General features: G+C 43.8%; 2 protein-coding genes across 9 annotated transcripts in view; both read right to left on the bottom strand.

The window, feature by feature from the left end:
- Positions 1 to 3,474, bottom strand: part of PLEKHA2 (pleckstrin homology domain containing A2) — a 97,390-nt gene extending 93,916 nt beyond the window's left edge. The window contains exon 1 of the mRNA XM_087969924.1: positions 3,144 to 3,474. The gene's annotated coding sequence lies outside the window, so the exon portion shown is untranslated. The remainder of the gene's footprint in view (positions 1 to 3,143) is intronic.
- Positions 3,475 to 12,414: 8,940 nt separating this feature from the next.
- The window catches only part of TACC1 (transforming acidic coiled-coil containing protein 1), a 95,971-nt gene continuing 88,473 nt past the window's right edge, over positions 12,415 to 19,912 (bottom strand). For 4 of the 8 annotated variants that reach the window (XM_087969617.1, XM_087969619.1, XM_087969621.1 and 1 more), the window contains 3 exons: positions 19,634 to 19,754; positions 16,284 to 17,153; positions 12,415 to 16,230 (listed from right to left, as the gene is read on the bottom strand). In XM_087969617.1, the coding sequence (XP_087825743.1) occupies positions 17,085 to 17,153; positions 19,634 to 19,754 (190 nt within the window). In that variant the 3' untranslated portion in view covers positions 12,415 to 16,230; positions 16,284 to 17,084. Of the gene's footprint in view, positions 16,231 to 16,268; positions 17,154 to 19,633; positions 19,755 to 19,912 lie in introns of those variants that run through there. The other 4 variants (XM_087969620.1, XM_026681151.2, XM_026681152.2 and 1 more) reach the window with 1 other exon arrangement.

The raw sequence follows: 19,912 nt of genomic DNA, 5'->3' as shown, positions 1-19,912 counted from the left end.
CACCGTCGGTCGCCCCGACTCCGCAGCCCGAAGCATCCTCGCTTTTGGCCCGGCTCGCCAACCAGAGCCGAAGTTGCCACTTTGGAAACTTTTTCAGAGGCGCTGCCCTGCCGCTGGAGCTCGGCCGCCGCTGCGCGTTTCTTTCACGAGGTTCCCCTTAAAAGCCCCTGAGATTTTTAACATCTTGAGTGCCTTCGGGGCTACAGAGCCAGGCCTTTTTTTTTTTTTTTACAGGTAGTCCTCGACTTAACAACTGTGGGCAAGGAAGGTCGTAAAATAGGGCAAAGTTAACTTCGCCTTTCTTTGCCTACAGAAATTTTGGGCCACAGGTGTTAATGAATGGCTGCAGTTGTTTTAAGTTAGGAACTCGGTTGTGAAGTTAATCTGGCTTCCTTACTGACTTTGCTTCTGGGAAGGTCACAAAAAGTGACTGTATTTACCGATTAACAAGAGTTGGTAGGGACCTCGTAGGTCATCTAGTCCAACCCCCCCCCACCCAAGCAGGAGATCCTACACTAAAGGGTCTCCAACCTTGGCCACTTGTGGATTTCAATTCCCAGAATTCCTCAGCCAGCAAAGCTTTGAAGTCCACAAGTCTTAAAGTGGCCAAGGTTGGAGACCTCTGCCCTACACCATTTCTGACAAATGGCAGTCCAAGTGGTTGTAAGTTACAACCAAGCGGTTGTAAGGACTATATCTGTAACATGCAATGTCAGCGCATGGCTTAATGAGATGATCAAGGTTAGACAACAAATTCATACATAATAGGCTTGTTTAATTTTCACTGAGCTGTTGTGACTTGTAAACTGTTTTTTTTTTTTAATAGAATGGGAGTTGTGTAAACATTGCTTTTGACTTAAGAGTGAAAGAGCCTGTGAGGTCCTGATATTGGGGTGTAGGAAAAAGCCTAGCAAAAGCTAGTTCAAGTTCCTTTTTAGAAGTTCCTATCTCCATAAAATGCTTGGAAAATTAGCCCAGAATTTCCCAACACGTAGTATTTCTTAACGCAGAATTTCCAGGAAGTATTTGCTGGAAAAAACTAAAATCTATAGGTATTTTTGCATTGTGGGGATATCTGAAAATGGGATGACTATGCTGTTTAAAAGAAATATTTATGTACTTGCTTACTTATTTACTATGTTGTAAATCTACACAGAAGCATCTTGGGCAGTTCGTGTTCTGAACCTACTTATTAGTAGTGGTCTTTGGTAATACGTTACCCACTTTTAAATAGCAATTTGACAGATAGCTAAGTAAGTAAACTTGATAGGAAATTAAAAAGTTGGCAGGGAAATGGGGAAGCCATGCGAGATTTATTAAAACAGAAGAACTAATGTTTTATTTAAGTTTGAATTATCCCACCAATACAAGTCACTTTTCCTAGCGTTAAAAGTCTCCATTTGCATTGTATACAGTGAAATTTATGTCACTCTGATTATAATTTGTGTAACATCATTGTGACTTGAACTGAATGCCTATGGATTTTTTTTTTTTTTTTTTTTTGTATATAGGATAATATTTTGGAAGACATTGAGGTACATTCGGTTTTATTTGTATTAACTCAGTCAATGCAGCTTTGTAGCCAGGCATTATTTATTTATCAAAATCGATGACTGAGTTGCTAGAGGAGTCATCCCTACACAAACTTTGGCCTTTGAAGTTATGTCTCTTTTTTTTCCCAGTAGGAGAACCATCTTCATGACAGCACATCCCAAACAGGGCAATATGCCAAGAAGAAGAAGAAAGTCCTGCAAAAATTAAGAAGTCCTGCAAAATTAAGAAGAAGAAGAAAGTCCTGCAAAAATCGTATCTATCCTGCTGGAGGATGATAACTTCCGGGGCAAACAAATATGCATTCAAAATATATCCCGTTTCTTGGAATCTTTGCCTTTAGAGCAGTGGTGGTATTCACATTTTTTTACTACCAAACCAGTTCTGTGGGTGTGGCTTGGTGGGCGTGGTGTGGCTTGGTGGGTGTGGCATGGCTTGGTGGGCATGGTTTGATAAAGGTGGCAGGGGAAGGTTACTGCAAAATCCCATTCCCTCCCCACCCCACTAACCTGCTTTCCAGCTCTGTTCTCCTGTGCATGACCACAAAAGAAGACCCAGCCAATCAGCTGGGACTTGGGAGGCAGAGAACGGATGGGGGCGGGGCCAGTCAGAGGTAGCATTTGCCAGTTCTCCGAACTACTCAAAATTTCCGCTACCGGTTCTCCAGAACTAGTCAGAAGCTGCTGAATACCCCCTCTGCTTTAGAGACAAAAATGAGGCTATTTTCTGCACCCCCAAAATATGTCCGGAATGTGAGCTCTTGAGTGACAACTATTGACAACTAAAATCCAGACTGAATTTTGCCAGTTTGTCCCAGGAACAGAAGAAATTATCTTAAATGAGATGGAGGTTGGTATTATCAACACCCTGAAAACTTACCATTTGTGCTGCATTGTTCATTACTTTTTGTAACAGCACTGCCTATCTGGAGACATAAGCTACATGGGGGAGATAACTTATGTGGTAAGTTGTAAGCACTATTTGTTGTAAGAACCATTTTGGATGGTGTTATTATTTCTCTGCCAATTTCTGGTTCTTAACATGGTTTGCATTAGTTTATATCCTAATTTTCTTTCAAGATCAGTTTCTTGGCTGGCTTCAGTATTAGCTAATGGCAGCGAACAGGGATTCCATTCAGGAACGCAAGAATATCAGCCTGGATTCACACATCAGTGAACCGGTTTATTAAACCACGGTTTATTAAATGAACTAAAACCTTTTGTTTGCGAAACTGCAACGTCAGAACTTGCAAGAATTCCCCCCACCGCCTTTTGTTTCTCCTGCTAAAGAGCCTCCCTCCCTCCTTCCCTTTCAGCAGCTTCCTCACTTAAGTTTGGTTCTTTAGGATTCTCTTTTGAATTGCTTTTTTTCCCCCTCCTTTTTTCAGAAATCACTTCCTGCTTCCTCCCTAGTAACCGTCATGTTCCGTACTTTTAAAATCTAAAGCCCGGCAGGCAGCCTTTTGCAGATCTTGTGACTGCCCGAGATCTCCATTTAAAAAACATATTTTCCTTGCGAACATCAGATAGGAAGAGATCACACATTATGCTGCAGAACTATTTATAGAGCTTGGAAAGTTAGTTGCCTCTTACCACACGCAGCCTCTTTACTTGAATCTCTGCTCGCCACCATTGACTTGTGCCGGAGTTTCTGCGCATCTAAACGCCTGCCTGCAAAGACGGCTGAAAAAAAAGAAGAAGAAGAAGAAGAAAAGAAGGCTGTGTGGGTTTGGGGATTTTGACTATTCATGCTTCTGAACACAGCACTTTCTGCTCATCTTTGCATAATTCTCTTTTGTGGCTTGAGCATGTGATCCAATTTGCTAAGTTGCTATGCAACCATCAGTCCTCTTTGGCTTGGTTTTAACAGAATTGGTCAGGCAGAAGTCAAGGGTATTCATGCCTAGAAGATTTGAAGTGGGACAGGAATTCCAGAAGAGGGAAGGAAGGAAGGAAGGAAGGAAGGAAGGAAGGAAGGAAGGAAGGAAGGAAGGAAGGAAGGAAGGAAGGAAGGAAGGAAGGAAGGAAGGAAGGAAGGAAGGAAGGAAGGAAGGAAGGAAGGAAGGAAGGAAGGAAGGGGAAAGGAAAGATTGTCGTGATATTTTTCAGCAGATTGGGCTGGAAGGAAGGAAGGAAGGAATGAAAGAGAAAGGACAGGAAAGGAAAGGAAGAAAGGAAAGGAAAGGAAAGATTATCATGATTTTTTTCAGCAGGTTGGACAGGAAGGAAAAGAAGGAAGGAAGGAATCAATCATTGTGATTTTTATCAGCATGATTCCAAGGGTCCAAGTGGATGGATTTCTGCAACATGCTTTATTACTAACTTAATATTCTATGTACTTTAAAGACATTGGATTATTTCTTAGGCCCAAGTCAACATTCTTTATATATATATATTCATTCTTAAGTTTTCGCGGGTACTTACATGTATGGTATTCAGCTTTGTTCGGGTATTTTCCCACGTCATTGTAGTTGTGCTTTTAAAGTTGTAGCAACGTTTCGGCAGAATCTCATCTGCCATCATCAGGCTTCTGTTATATACATACACTGCTCAAAATAAATATACTGTATAGATAGATAGATAGATAGATAGATAGATAGATAGATAGATAGATAGATAGAGACAGAGACAGAGACAGAGACAGAGACAGACAGAGACAGAGAATATATCACTTTATTGTAAACAAAGTCACTTCAGTTCTTCACAATAATAGTAATGGATGGAGTATAAATCAGAGTGCTGGGAATTCACATAACTGAAAGTTGTTAAGTTTGAAAAACCATGGTACAGATACAGAAAAGTGAAATATTGAAACAAAGTGTGTTTCACTTTGCACAAACACACACACCCCATAAAGAGGAACTTTCAGTAGCTCATTTCCCGCCCCCTTCCTTTTTCTCTAGCTAGTAAGCTCTGATCAACTTTACTGTTTGATCAGGTTTTTCTCCCTGAGCTGTAATTTGTTCTCCTGTATTTTACTCTCCTTTCCATCACTTGCAGACATATTTACATTGTTTAAAAGAACATAAGGCTCCCACAAAAATGGTGTGTGTGTGCACATTGAGTTGATATAGAATATAGAATTCTTTATCAGCCAAGTGTGAAACACAAGGAATTTGTCTTCGGAGAGTAAGCTCCCAGTGTACATAAAAACTATAAATGATCAATCATGATCACAGTCATAAAAATACATTCATCGTGAATCATAGGATACAACACTTAGTGATAGCCATAGGATACTAAATAAGCAATCAACATAAATCATACTAGGAAACTAAATAAAACAATATAAATCGTAAAGATACAAGCAATAAAGTTATAGTATAAGTAGAAAAGGAAATGGGTAACAGGAAGGATGAGAACAATAAGTAATACAGTCTTAAGAGTAAATAGTTTGACAGTGTTGTGGGAATGAGTTGTTTAGCAGAGTGATGGCATTCGGGGGGAAAACTGTCCTTGTGTCTAGTTCTGGTGTGCAGGGCTCTATAGCATCGTTTTGAGGGAAGGAGTTGAAACAGTTTATGTCCAGGATGTGAGGGGTCTGTAGATATTTTCTCAGCCATCTTTTTGACTCGTGCAGCATATGAGACCTCAATGGAAGGCAGGTTGGTAGCAATAGTTTTTTCTGCAGTTCTAATTATCTGTTGAAGTCTGTCTTGTTTGGCTGCAGAGCCAAACCAGACAATTATAGAGGTGCACGTAAATATTTGGTAGTGCACCTAAAAAGGGGGCAGGTCTTTCATCTCAAGGCTGCCATCTGCTCTTCTGACAGTGCCTGCTCTTCCTTAGGGGATGCCAGGATGTAATAGGTGGCAATGCCATGCAACTCAAAATGGTTAGATTCATTCAAGATGTGAAGCCCAAATCAAGCAAATTTTCATACAGGTTAGTGCGGTGGATGAATTCTATCTATCTACCATCTATCTATCTATCTATCTATCTATTGTCTGTCTGTCTGTCTATCTATCTATCTATCTATCTATCTATCTATCTATCTATCTATCTATCTATTCTATCTATCTCTCTCTCTATCTATCTATCTATCTATCTATCTATCTATCTATCTATCTATCTATCTAAGGACATTTCTGTACTATCCATCTCTTCTGTAGCACCCATAGCTTAAAGAGGGACTTTGGGTGGGGTACGATAAAATGCTAAAATGTAGAAGAGTATATTTAAAAATGAAACAAAAAAATGTTTAAGAAGAGACGAGAGATTGAAATTGGTTAAAAAAAATGAAGGGAAAGCTCTTAGGGCACCCAGTCTGCTGGAAACGCTCAAGCGGTGAGCGAGTGTGCAAAGCTTCAATTGCGCATGAGGATTAGGTTGTGCATGTGAAACCATCCCCTTCCCAGCCTCTATTTTAGGGGCTAACAAGCCCCACAACTATGTGCTTCCCTGGGCTCCTCATGCGGGGCTGCAGGGCTATGTCTTAACTCCTTTTCAGAAGGCCAGGAGAGTGAGGTCTGTCTCACTGTCTCACAGCAAAGAAGACTCTCTTATTAGATCCCGCCAGTTGGAATTCTTTAACTGATGAGGTCTGCAACATAACTTTCCCTGCCTGACCAACCAGGCTGATGTAATGCGATGAAGATGGTTGTTGTGGCCTGTTGGCCGCCAATCCCTCCAGCAGCTGAATCAGAGGAGGAGGAGGAAGTGGTGTGGGAGTCAGGATCAGCATCAGGGCAATGGGAAAACTCCAAGGTGGGAGAGGAAGTGGAACTGGTAGAAAGAGAGAGCAGGGGGCAGAGGCAGAAGCAGACCCCGGGCTCTCTGTCAGCCCTCAGATGGAGAGTCAACATCCCCCAGGTCTGGAGGTGGCTGATGAGGAAGAAGAGGAACAGCTAGGTTCAGTGCCTGATGCACAGAAAGCAGAGGAGAGGAGAGCAGTGGAAATCTATGGGCCGGTCCTTGGGAAGGAAGAGCCACTGCTGCTAGCAAGGCCCCACCCTAGCTCGGGGGATAAAAGGCAGGGGGTGGAGATGAATAGATGTGGCAGACAACTACTCATCTCCCTGCCGGACAGACTTGTTATCCTGCGGTGAGAGAGAAACCTTTTGCTGGTGCTCCTGATAAAGGAATCGTTGCTTCAACTACTGAGCCGTTTGTCGTCTTTGGGGAACTGGGCCAGATCAATGGTTTTGTAAGCTTCCCCTGCTCACACAACGAGCTCATTAGTGGTGACAGCACCGGGATAGAAAGTGGGAGGCTTGGTGTTCCAGTCTCCCATTAGGCCTGGATGACTCTGGGCCAATCACCAGGACACAGTGAGTTCTAGTCCTGCCTTAGCCATGAAAGCTGGCTGGGTGACTTTGGCCCTGTCACTCTCTGTCCACCTCACTTCATAGGGTTATTTGTGAGGAAGAACAGAAGGGAGGAGGAGGAGGTACATTTGCCACCTTAATCTAGTTATAAAAATAATAAAGGTAGGATAGAAATTAAATAGATGTGTATCTTAGCAGCTGGTGCTGGACTGTAACCCATTCAGTTGTGGTCATAAAGCTCTACTTTAACTTCAAAAAGCCATGGATCAAAGTCAGAGTGGAGGAACAAGCCATTGTATCAGATAACGTAGGATGTTATGATGCACATTAACATAATGGACATTATTTGATGTGAAGTGACTTGCTGCCTCTCTGAGCTTTATGGCTCAGTTTACGTGTCATCCCCTAGAGCCATGTTCAGGGTGGAAATGGGACAAAAAAAGGGAGAAGGATTGGTAATAGCAACAGCAATAGCACTTAGACTTATATACTGCTTTACAGGCCCTCTCTAAGCAGTTTACAGAGTCAGCCTCATGCCCCCAACAATCTGGGTCCCCATTTTACCCACCTCAGAAGGATGGAAGGCTGAGAAAAAACTTGAGCCTGGTGAGATTTGAACTCCCAAATTGCAGGCAGCCAGCAGTCAGCAGAAGTACCCTGCAGTACTGCACTCTAACCACTGCGCCACCATGGTAGGTAGTAAGGAGGTAGATTCATATGAGGGAGATGGCCCAGTCCAGAGGAGTACGAGGCAACTCAGCCCAGATACCATGTGTGAGAGAAAGAGGGTGAAGACAGCCCCTCCCTAACAGTTCACAGAATACCAACCAAGGAGAATATTTGTAGCTCAGGGTTGAAATGAGCCAGCCATGATGCCACACTAGCCCTCAGGAAGACAGAGGGGTTGGTAGAAAGTCCTACAAAAGCTTCCATGGCTGACAGGAACACTAGAGTACTCCTTCTTTCGGATCTCCCTCTTCCTAGTACTAACACTGATGATGTTATCTAATTTGGGTAAGGAAACATCTGCAAGAATGTCAAGAATGTCAAATGGTCAATGTCTGGAATACTCTACCTGACTCTGTGGTTTCTTCCCGAAACCCCAAAAACTTTAACTTTAAGACTGTCTACTATTGACCTCACCCCTTTCCTAAGAGGTCTGTAGGGGGTGCATAAGCGCACCAAAACGTGCCTACCATCCCTGTCCTATTGTTTCTTTTTTTCTTATTCGTATCCATTTCATGTATTTATAACCACGTTTATACTTATACCTGTTATCTTATAATTGCTTGACTGACTAAATAAATAAATAAATAAATAAACAACCAAGCTGAGAGAGCACTAAGGACCCCTCAGTTTGCAGACTACAGCAGTGATGGCTAACGTTTTTTGTCGTGTGCTGAAAGTGTGCGCTTGTGCGCATACGCATGCGTGTCTGCACCCATAATGCAATGTGCAAATGACCCCCAGCCCCCTGAACATGCGTGTGCGACCCTCCCGCGTGCCTCGCCCCAGGTGCATGCACATGTGTCTCTCGTGTGATCTCCCCCGCACATGCATGGCAGATACCCAACAATCAGCTGGCTGGTGGGTTGTGTGTGCACAGGGTTGGGATTCAGATTTTTCAATAGCCAGTTCTGTGGGGGCGTGGCTAGGTGGGCGTGGCCATGTGACTGGGCGGACTTGGTTTCTTCTTTTTTGCAGCACCCCCCACACTCCGTTTTTTTGGCCTCCTGGGCCTCAGGGAAGCCTCCTGGGTGAAGTAGTAAGACAGCGAGGGGGATCCCAGCACAGCTGATCATCGGAACAGCTGATCGTCAGGAGGGAAAAAAAAAAACCTTAAGGAGTGACTGGGCTGGGGAGAATGCAGTCAGCGATGACTGACTGGGCAGGGAGGGGAGGGACGGGTAGAGAGGGACAGGGACAGCCAGGGGCGTGATTTGTCGCTTCTCCGAACTGCACAGAATCGTAACAATCAGTTCTATAGAACTGATCCGAACTGGTAGAATCCCACCCTGGGCGGGGTTAGAAATAGAATAGAATAGAATAGAATAGAATAGAATAACAGAGTTGGAAGGGACCTTGGAGGTCTTCTAGTCCAACCCCCTACTTAGGCAGGAAACCCTACACCACTTCAGACAAATGTTTATCCAACATCTTTTTTAAAACTTCCAGTGTTGGAGCATTCACAATTTTTCTGGAGGTAAGTTGTTCCTGTGTCCAGCCTGTGGAGTTGGTATCCTGAGGACCATCTGATAACACTTTTTCCAGGTTGCAGCTCACAACTTCATATCTTTTAATGAAAGGTGTGAATTGAAAAAAAATCACACCAGGTGGCTGATTTTTTTAAAAAATATATATGAGTAAATGGGACCTGGATAAGGATGTCCTTCTGCCTGGGTTTTGCTACAGAGAAATCAACAAAACGATGGCGTCTCTTTTCCCTACCAGCAGAGATAGGTTGGGAGCCAGGCAGCCAAATCTGGTTTTGTGTCGGTTCTCCTGCCCTGTGGAATGTGCTTGCCTGTTCTTTCTCGACTAAAGAGAGCCCTCACGTGGTTGCTCAGCAGACTCTCTGGTTGGTCTGTTCCTTTCTTTGGAAACAGCTGCCAGAGAAGATTCGCATCTGCAAATTCAAACTTGGCTTAGGATGAGTTATGGAGGGAGGAGATGCACGTCCCCAGGGAGACGTGAACATGGCCGAGAACTTTATAACGATAAAACGTTCTGAATTTAGACGGGCAAAATGTTTCGTTGGCAAGCTTGGCACAGCATGTCTTGATCCTGAAGGTAATCCTCAATTTACAACCCCAGTCAAGTCCAACATTCGCATGGCTATGCAAGGCCGTTGTCCCGCTTTACAATCTTTTTGTCAGGGTTCCAACAAATCCACCCCCATTCAAATCATAAGTCTCTAGTCGCATCTTTCAGAGTAAAAAAGATGATTAGGAGTGGCCATGTTGGTGTTAGCTGGATGCAGCCAACACTAAAATACATTCATTTCCTCCTTGACCCTGGTCTTTCCCCCCCCCAACCCCTGAATGTATATTCTCCAATGGGACACATCCATAGCCAAGAGTCAACAATCATACTCTCCAGTAATATTCTTTCGTGCCGACAACTTTGGGCTGCCAAGGCAATTATCTAAGGCATTTAAGGAATGCACTGCTTTCCCCCACTCCCTTTCTGCTGGCAACTAAAAAGACCAAAGGAGCATATATTTTTTTAGTTAACACTTTTTGCCACAGTTATTAAGTGGATCATGTGGTGGTTCGGTGAATTTTACTTCCTCCGTTGACTTTGCTTTATCGGAAGCGAGTTGGGAAGGTTACAAACAGTAATCACATGACTCTTAGGGGGGGTGCAATGGTCATAAAATCCATGACAGTTGCCAAGCAATGAAATTTTGATCATGTGACTACGGGGATGCTGCATTAGTCATGTGTAAACAGGTCATTAACTCACTTTTTTCGGTGCCATTGTGTGATTGTAAAATTATACCTGTGAAAATATAAAGCAATGGTAACGCCATTTTTGGTCTCTGTGTTACCCTAAGATGATTTACTGGAATATTATGTAAGAATTCTCTGTATTGTTTTGTATGAAGGCCATATATTTGGCAGGTCACGCTATCCAGTATCATGTTAATGATGGAGAAGACTGGAAATTGAAATACAGGGCAAGGAAACAGATGGTATGCTACAATAGTAGGGTGTTGCGTAGGGTGATGCATAACTGGATAGGTTGTGAACCCGGAAGGGGGCAGTGACTGTATATTTTTGAAACTGTATGTAAACCCCAGCCTTCCTAGGAAACATGGTTTCTGAGCACAGAATTCCCTTTTGCAAAAGCTCCATAAGAAAGCTCCTATTTATTGTTCAAGAGTCTCCAGTTGTACGGAAACCTAAAAGGCTGGTTTTTATCACGAATTTGGCGCGCATACAGGCCTGAAGATATCCACCTTACCACTGGTGGGGGGGGGATGAGAGAGTTCCTTTTCCAGGGGTGGATTGCTCTTCAAATGAACTGCTGGAGACCCTGACCAAGGAAGTAGCCCATGCAGAGAAAGACCACGATGTATCTTCAGTCACTAAATGAACGGTTGTAAGTCAAGGACCACCTGTATTTGGCTGATAAAAAGTTTCTTGCCACATTTACATGTTAGTGTGCAGCCAGATGGAATTGTGGAATAAGACTTTCTACCCAAAGGGATTAAATTTCAAGAATCAGCAGAGACGGAGGGTAAGTTTTGCGCAGATCTTGTATCGTTTGCGGTTCTTATATTCCACTTGAAAATTAATCCTCCTCTCTTAAATGGAGAATGCAATACTCTGGTCCTTAGTCTTACTATTTGAATGGAGAGCAGTGGTGGGATGCTGGCGGTTTGGACCGGTTTGAGCGAACCGGTAATTTTGACGTTCAGCCGGCCCCGCCCTATCCTGTCCTTTATTTTCTGCTTTATAGCCCATCTCAATCGTGCGGCACAGCTCATTTCCTCCCCTTGCTGTTTGACTTGCTGTTGCTGGCTTGGAAGGTAAGCAGCTGAGCTTCTAAATGCTCCATTTTCAGCGCTGTGCACCAGCACCTTAAGCAAAGTGCATGTTCACCAAACTGGTTGTTAAACTGGCAGCATCCAACCACCGGGGGAGAGATTTTCATTCATCATGCTTAATTGTGATTTGGCGAACAGAAAGGTGGCGGGGTTTGTGTAACACGCCTAAGCCCTAAATTAGTGATCCCCAACCTTTTTGACGCCGCGGCCCGGTACCAGCATCAGCTGGCGCGCCATCTTTTGATGAAAAAGTGCTTCCGTGACTTCACGAAGCGTTATCAAAGATGGCGGCGCGCTCGTGAGCTTTTCCGGTAGAAATGGCTTTCCCGAAAAGCTCACCGCGCCGCATCTGATGAACGGCTTCGTGACCTACCGAAAAGCTCACCGAAGCACTTTTTCATCAAAAAGATGGGGCGCCAGCAAGCCAGCGGCCCGGTAGGAGTTGTTCCGCGGACCGGTACCGGTCCGCGGACCGGTGGTTGGGGACCCCTGCCCTAAATCATGATTTAGAAAATGTAACGACTGAATCCATGTTTGCCTAGTACAATGGAGGTGCCCGGGATCACAAAAGATCTCCTTCACCAAGACATCTACAGATGGAGCCTGATTAATAGGAAGCCAGGATCCTTTTGAAATACTCTTCACAGTTTCCAGATTTGAATATTATTAGTCATCGCCGGAGTTCTCAACAATAAAATGTACAAAAGGAGATCCGAGAGTATTTTTTTAGCAGAAAGAGTTCGGCATGGAAGAATGGTGAAAATAATTCAAAAAGCAAGACAGAAAGATTTATAACTGCAGGCATTTTAACTCAAAGGGTATTCGCATTTCCGCATCTGCCATATGCACTGTGAACAGCCGCACATAAATTTTAAGTAGGTGTTCAACCTTGTGGGAGGGTGTACTATAATGTTTTAAGCTTGTTTCGTGTAGATGTTGTTATGCTTTTGCATACAGCTTTAAGTTCGTATATACCAGTATCAAAATCCAAAGATGTCTGTCTGGATTAGAAATAAATAACATAAAATTATATATCGTAGCCAAGTTGAAAGAACATTGGTTTTATTCAGGCAGTGGAGAGGCTGGGGAAAAATATATTAACGATCAATTTATCTTATTGGAGCAAGTAGAACTCTTACAAATATTTACCTTAAAAAAGGGATATCATCATATACTGTGTGTGTGTGTGTGTGTGTGTGTGTGTGTGTATATATATATACACATACACACACACATACACATATCAAATATGTAAAGCTGGCAAGTTATGTATGCCTTCTGTACAAAGGACCTCCCCCCACGAAAGCTTGCAAGTTTTCTTAGATCAGACACTAGAGCAGGGGTCTCCAACCTTGGCAACTTTAAGACTTGTGAACTTCAACTCCCAGAATTCCTCAGCCAGGTTTGCTGTAGCTTTGCTGGCTGAGGAACTCTGGGAGTTGAAGTCCACAAGTCTTAAAGTGGCCAAGGTTGGAGACCCCTGCACTAGAGGGCTTTTTGTCAGATGATAATGTGGAAATGAAATAAAACCTTTTTGCACAGGCGAATGCTCTCAGCGGTTGCACCCAGATGGATAAATAACTTGCTTCATAGTAGTAGGCTAACTCCTTTGTGCAAAAGGTGATTGCAAGAAGAAAGAGAGAGAGAGAAAGGAAGAGATGCTTTGAGCCAGAAAAAAAAGAGACCTCAATTCATTGCAATCTGGGATTAAAGTGGATCCTCCAACTATAATCAGCTGTCAAGAAATAATACAGGGAATTTGGGGTTTTCTTTTTCTAAGCTAGGGTTGATGCTTGATATCTGGCTGTCTCAGGAATGTCATTGACTCATATATCCTTGTGATACAACCAGCCCTGTAGATTTATGGTGGATTACTTTGGAGAATGGCCTGCCCTCCACAAATTCTTTTCCACTTACAAACAGATTTTAACATTGCCTTCGGTGATACAACAACCCTTCAGAAATGCTGGGCTGCAAAACTGAGAAGGCTCAGATTGTAGGCTACATAATGCTAACAGTCTCAATCCAGAAGAGGCCACGGTGGCAGAAACCATTTCACTCCTCAAGTTTAGGGTTCCAGGTAGAGATAAGCAACCTCTTCTATTAGCACTTTCACTGACAAGATCATCTTAAAACCTATAACCTCACTTGCAAGTTATGGGGCTGCAGCTGCACACTTTAAGTGGCCGAAGCTCTTTAACCAGAACAGGTGAGGTGGGGTGATTTCAGTCGACGTGAATGATTATGGAACAAATTGGGTGTTTGCTGCACAAACCCCGCAGCTTCTTTCTGGCTGAGAAGGGATCGTGTGGGACACCTATTCAGGATGAGCAATCAACCAAGGGCTCTTCTTTCAAATGGTTTTGGAAACATTATAGATTGGTGGAAGTTACTGCTGTAGATGGAAAAGATTTGACAGAGAGAATTAGCAGCCAGTCTGAGTACCATTTTGCCACACAATGCTATATGAGGTGCAACTGTTCTACAGACTTCAATCATACACCCACACCCCAGCACTATATAGAAATATATATATATATATAACATATATATATACATATACATATATATATTACACACACACATGCGCGCACACAATTTTCATATAGCTGAACAAACTATAATAACCATATTATAGTTAATAATATCATTCCTTAGGAATCTTCTTTGCCCTTTAGTGGCATGCTTGAGGCACAAAACAAGAGAGCATTTGGCACAGTGTGCATGTGAAGACACACACCCGCACAAAACACACCACAGACAAAAGTGCAACCACTGAACATCCAGCCAAGAGCTGGAGGATGGCGTTAAAACCACAGACCTCTGGAAGAAGACACAGGATTTTGCTTGCAGGACAAACCTTGGCTTTCTACTTCCTCCTTCCTTTAGTCAAAGGTGGACAAACTGTAGCCAAAGATGTGCGTGTCATTCCCAGACCAGTTGGGGTTGATGCAACTCTATTGAAGCTCTTGAAGGCCACAAGATCTCCATCCCTGCCTCAACTGAAGGCTGCCACTAGTGCAGCTGCTATAAAGTGAGCGACACCATAAAACAATGATCACTTGGCAGGACCATAGTTTTATGGGAACTGAAAACAGGTCTCCCAAAATTGTAGCAAAAGAGCTCTTCCAAATGCTATCCCACCTGCCAGAATCTTTTGCCTGGCAACGCCAACAAAAGGTCCTAGATCCAGATCCAGATATGCAATTAAGACAATGCTATCCCTGGTAACTCCAGATTCAATAAAATTCTGTAGCGTGATTTTCTACCAGGCGCCATGATTCCAAGAGCTCCGAGTCCAAGGAATTTGGCCTGGTATAAACCTTTGATTGTATCTCAGCTCTATTCAGTGGTGGCATTTCAGTGGGAAGCAGCGGCATGGCAGGTGGGCCAAGGATGTGTGATAGCAATGTGCAGAGCAGGCTGAGTTTCAGTTGAAAGATAAACCTCATGAGACATTGTAAGAGAGAAAAGTTTCAGGCAAGCTTGAAAGTGGAGTTCCTATTTAGGAATGGCACATCTTCCTCGGAAATAAAGGGGTTTATATTATTGGTCAAATGTATTTCATTCTGTTATCTCTGAAGATTAGGTAAGCTTCTAGTAGATGTACTGTAGATGTACTGTACTACAATTCCAATTATTTCCAGTCAGCACTAGAAATTGTGGAAATTGTCACATAATGCTAGGAAAGAGTAAGTTGCCAAAATAGCTTGGAGCCCTCGCAACATGCTTGGAAGTTGCAAGATGGAGATACGTTTGGTAGGCACCAGAAATGGAGCTCTTCTCTCCATGCACGATGGCTTTGGATAGTTCCCTAGTGCGGCTTCTCTCTAAGACAACAACCCACAGAATGGGTTGATCTGTGGAACTCCCTTTCTATAGCAAGACTCCATGCAGAATTTAGCCCAAGTGGTATAGCCACAGAGGATCTGTGCTACGGATTCCAGCACCTGGTCGCCGTTGAATCCACAGGCAGAAAAAAAATCTCCATTGTTTACTTGATACAGCCAGAGTATGTAAAAACCAATGCCAACACGAAACAACCAAATGTTCACACCAGCCATCCCAAATGGCACCTTGCAGATGTGTTGCAATTACAAATCTCAATTCTGGGACTGGCAGCTCCAATATCTGGACTGGGACAATTTGAGGCCTCTTTGAGTATCGAATTTGAGAGTTCCTTAATGGACTAACCACTGTGGCTTCCACCCAAAAAGGAGAAAAATGTGAAAAGATTTCCAGGCAAGAACCTGGCTGATAAAACGTTTGTGGTCATTGCAAAACTCCCAGGACAATTGCAGTTCCTGGACAGATATCCATTTTAATGATCTCAACTGAGAGGAGTGGGGAATGTTCTTTGCAAATCATTTTAGATTCTGAAATGATATCAAATTCTCAGAGAACCTTGATGAGGTTCGGGAAGGAGGTTAGTCATCAGCCATTGGCACAAGGAGGTTGGACTTCTACTTCTTCACTTGCTCTCCATTGTGTTCCATTCCCTGTTCTTGGCTGGACAGAGAAAAAGTGCTAACCTAAAGAATGATTGGAGTGCGTGTGTGCATGTTTGTGCTGTGTCTGTGTGTGGATCTGTGTGTGGGGCAGGGGGAGGTTGTGTGTGTGTGTTTAGGGATTTCTAACAGTTGCTCTTCTTCACTCAAGTTCACTCTGTGTGTGTTCTCTTCGGGAGAAATTGTGGTCCACTACACTCTTGCCTTAAAGTGCACTAAGACAAATCCCAAATCAGCTGGCTATGCCTCTCAAAGAGACTTATGGCACCTTATATTAACTTCCCCATCCCAAGTGCTTTTTCAGATAGGCCAGTTCCAGCGTCCCAAACACCCAAGCTGGCAGCCCCACTAAACTCAAAACTCTGACATCTTGTGGCCCTTTAGGACCACTGGGAGAACCACTAACCTCAAAACTCTGACATCTTGTGGCCCTTTAGGACTATGAAATCTGCCTTTTAGGGCTTATGGATTTCTGGTGGCCCATATTTTCAGATCTACAAAGCTTACGCTGCCATGAATCAAGGTGCCTCAAGCTCCGTCTTGGTCAAGCAAGACAGGGATGAGTTCCTTTTCTCCATGGCTGATTGCAATTTGCAATGATGCCGTGCTCCCAGGAATGCCAATCCATTTTCATTTTCCCTTGAGGAACAGTGACATCTGCCTTAGTTTTTCCCCTTGTGCTTTCAGAGGCAGCTGAAGTCGTATTCCACTCATGTCCTTGCTGGGACGGTACTAGTGCATGCAGGGGAACATGGATTCAATTAAGCTGCATTTCTGGCTTTCAGACTGAAGCATCTGCAAACACTGCTCTCTCTCCATAGATGACTGTCCTTGCGGCATTCATACTGCTGCTTCTGTGGGCCAAAGCTTCAACCAAGTGCAGAAACTCTTCCGTGCAAAGCAATCACCATCTCTAATGCATGTTCCTGCTTCTATCCATTGGCTTCATGCAGTCAGGAGAGCCTGCAAAATACCGAATAGGAAAGGGAGGTCCTACAGGGCAGGAAATGAGTACAAACAGAGCAATCGTCGCTCCTCTTGCAGATGGCAGTTCTTTGATACAGAAGCATGTGCTTTTTCTTGCTGCCGTGAAGGGGGAAATGATGGAGGGGGGGGGGGAAAAATAAGGCAAGATGTTTGCTGGAAGATACAGATGGATAGCAGGGAGAAACCAAGAATGGTGCTCCAGAAATGATTAAAGACGTCCTCAATCGGTCTTTCCTAACTTGGCAATCAGCTCATCGCAGATCTTGGTCAACTCTTCAATTTCCCGGTTCTGAAAAATAAATGAAAGGATGAATAAAGCCCAGAAGTGAAATGCTGATTACCCACAACTTTCTCTGATGGAGCAAAATTAGTTAACATCCCCATCATGCATGGACGTTAGAGGTTGTATTCAGCTGTTCTGACTGGTTCTAGAGAACCGATAGCAAAAATTTTGAGTAGTTCAGAGAACCGGCAAAAACCACCTCTGGCTGGCCCCGCACCCGCCCTATCCTGTCCTATATTCCCTTGTTTGTTAGCTCAGATGATTCACACGGCAGAGCGGATTACTGTGCCTCAGCTGAGCTAAAAAAAAACAACAGCTCACCTCACCAGCGCTGGCAGAGGGCGTTTTCTGATTGCTGTGCGCGCAAAGCGTGCTCTCATAGAACCGGTAGGAAAAAATCTGGAATCCCACCACTGATGGGACATCCTCAACCCATGCTCCTTCATGTACAAAATGCAACCCGATTATACATGTCCCAAGTTTAGCGCTATTATACAGGGTGGGTGTTGTGGTCCGCTGGCAGCCTGCGGAGAGGGCAGCAGAATCGGACAGTGGAGAGGACCATGGGCCAGTCCGGGAGTCTGAGGAGGACTCGGACGTGGGTTCTGTATCGGATACAGAGATGGGCCAGGGCCAACTGGAAGTTATGTGCTGACTCCAGAGCCTCCAGAATCTAACAGCAGCAAGGCAGAGGAACAGGGGGAGCCTGTTACCAGTGTGCGCGTGCGCAGAGCTGCCAGAGGGCAAGAGCAGTTAAGACAAAAGGGGCAACTTGGGAGTAAGGCTTGGAGGTGATTGGCCCTCCCATAAGACACAAAGGAGGAGCAAAGGGATATGAACCTTTGCAGGAAGCAACTATGTTCGTGCTGGTCAGTTTCAAACCTGAAGCTCTGTGTTGAATTTGTGCTCCGTTTGGCCTTGTACAACTAATTGTCAATGTAGTCGTTGGTAGCATTTCAAGAAAGATAAAGGTGCGTGCTTATCAGACTTATCCTGAAGGACTCTGGCAAACTTCTGTGGGACTCTTTACAAACTGTTTGAGACTCATTACGGGCTGTAAATGACTATAATTCACAGCCATTGAAATAAAATAAAAGGTTTTTGGGGCTAACGTGTGTTTGTTAATGTCTCAGGAAGCCTTGGTCAGAACAGGGCGGGTGTCCTCAAAGATCAGAACTGGTTCCTCAACCTGCTACCACCTTTGAATGAGACAGAAAGGAGTACCTTGTAAGATAAAAATCTGTGAAGGTCCAAACCCCACCTCCCTTTGAGAATGGGGGTGGGGAGAGGGGTTGGTCTAAGTTGCAAAATAAAAAAAAATGGAGCTCAGTCTTCAGTATGAATTGGCATAGCTGCCAGGAGGAGAAAAATCTCCTATTTTTAAATTTAAATTTCATTTCTGTTTCATAAAATATTTTATTTAAAGTCTTCCTTTAAAGCCTGTGTGACTTCTGAAGCTCAGTTCCACGAATATGACCTTTTCAAAGGCTTCATTTTTCTGCAATTAGTAATCTGTGCACTGATGTAGATTGGTTCAGTGGTGGTATGCTACCAGTTCGGTCCGGTTTGGGTGATCCGGTAGCTCCGAGGATCATCTGAGAGCAAACCGGTTCGGGTTTGCTCCGATGATCAGCTGTTTTGGCCCACCTGCCTGCCAGGGCTCTAGGCTGTGCTTTATACCTTGTTTTCCAAGCTCAGCCGATTGGCACGGCATGGCAGATTGCTGTGCGTCAGCTGTGTAACACACAGGGATTCCTGCAGAAGCTCATTAGCAAATGCTCTTGCTCACGTGCAAAGTGCGTGCTCACCAAACCGGTCGGAAAATATTTTGAAACTCACCACTGGGTTGGTTGCAGTTGAAAGACAGCTTGTGTTGCTCTGTATTTATTCATGCGATACATTAAAACAGGAAGTGCAGGTGAAAAATACAGCAACCCAGCAGTGATTTAGAAGCTAAAGCAGCTCCCCTTTAAATGTTCGGATGAATGCAACTGCATTCCTTAGTTAGTGAGCTATAGGGCAAGTTTCTTCATCTTTAAGTAAATAATGATAACTTGGTGCCTCCTTGGGTCATTGTTTCAGAGATATTCCCTTAGCTAAATAGAGAAATTGATTGACCAAGGGTGGCCAAAAAGCAGTGTTTCTGATTCTGAATCTGATTCGGATTCAGTAAAAGCAGGATCAATTTTTTTGACTTCCTGCTGGTTTCCCCATTGAGTTTCCTTGTGGGAATCTGCCAGGAAGCAATGGAAATCTCCCTCGTTTGAGCTTTAATTTGTTTGACAGACACAACAATACACACACACATACCCAAAAGCTAACAGCAACAGTGAAAAGTGTGAATGGTTCAACCACTTTAGGTGTGCATGAGGTGAATGTTCTTGAACTACAATAGTCATTGCTTTCACCCAATTCCAGGAGAAACACAGTGTGAATTTCAGACAATCTTCTCCAGCAAGAAAAGCAAGTGAAAGAGATGAAATCACCTTTTGGTGGAGGGTCCTTTCAAGAGACTCAACCTTCATTTGTTCTTTTCGAAGTCCAGCATGAAGAGCTGCACCCTCAGCTTTGGCCTTAGTACGGACCTGAGCAATTTCCTCATTGGCTCTGGGACAAAGGGGAGCGGGGCCACGGAGTAAAAAAGGAGAGAGAGAGAGAGAGAGAATGAATGGATATAAAAGGAAAAAATTCCATAATTTATTGAATGCAGTGGTACTGTCAACCCTGAACCTGGCTGAGGCCATCTTTGAGGCTTCAGGGTTGCC

The sequence above is a fragment of the Notechis scutatus genome, chromosome 7, assembly GCF_049901735.1.
Source record: "Notechis scutatus isolate UNSWTSFEM ecotype Mainland chromosome 7, rNotScu1.2, whole genome shotgun sequence".
Taxonomy (NCBI): Eukaryota; Metazoa; Chordata; class Lepidosauria; order Squamata; family Elapidae; genus Notechis; species Notechis scutatus.
This window is presented reverse-complemented; position numbering and strand designations above follow the sequence as displayed.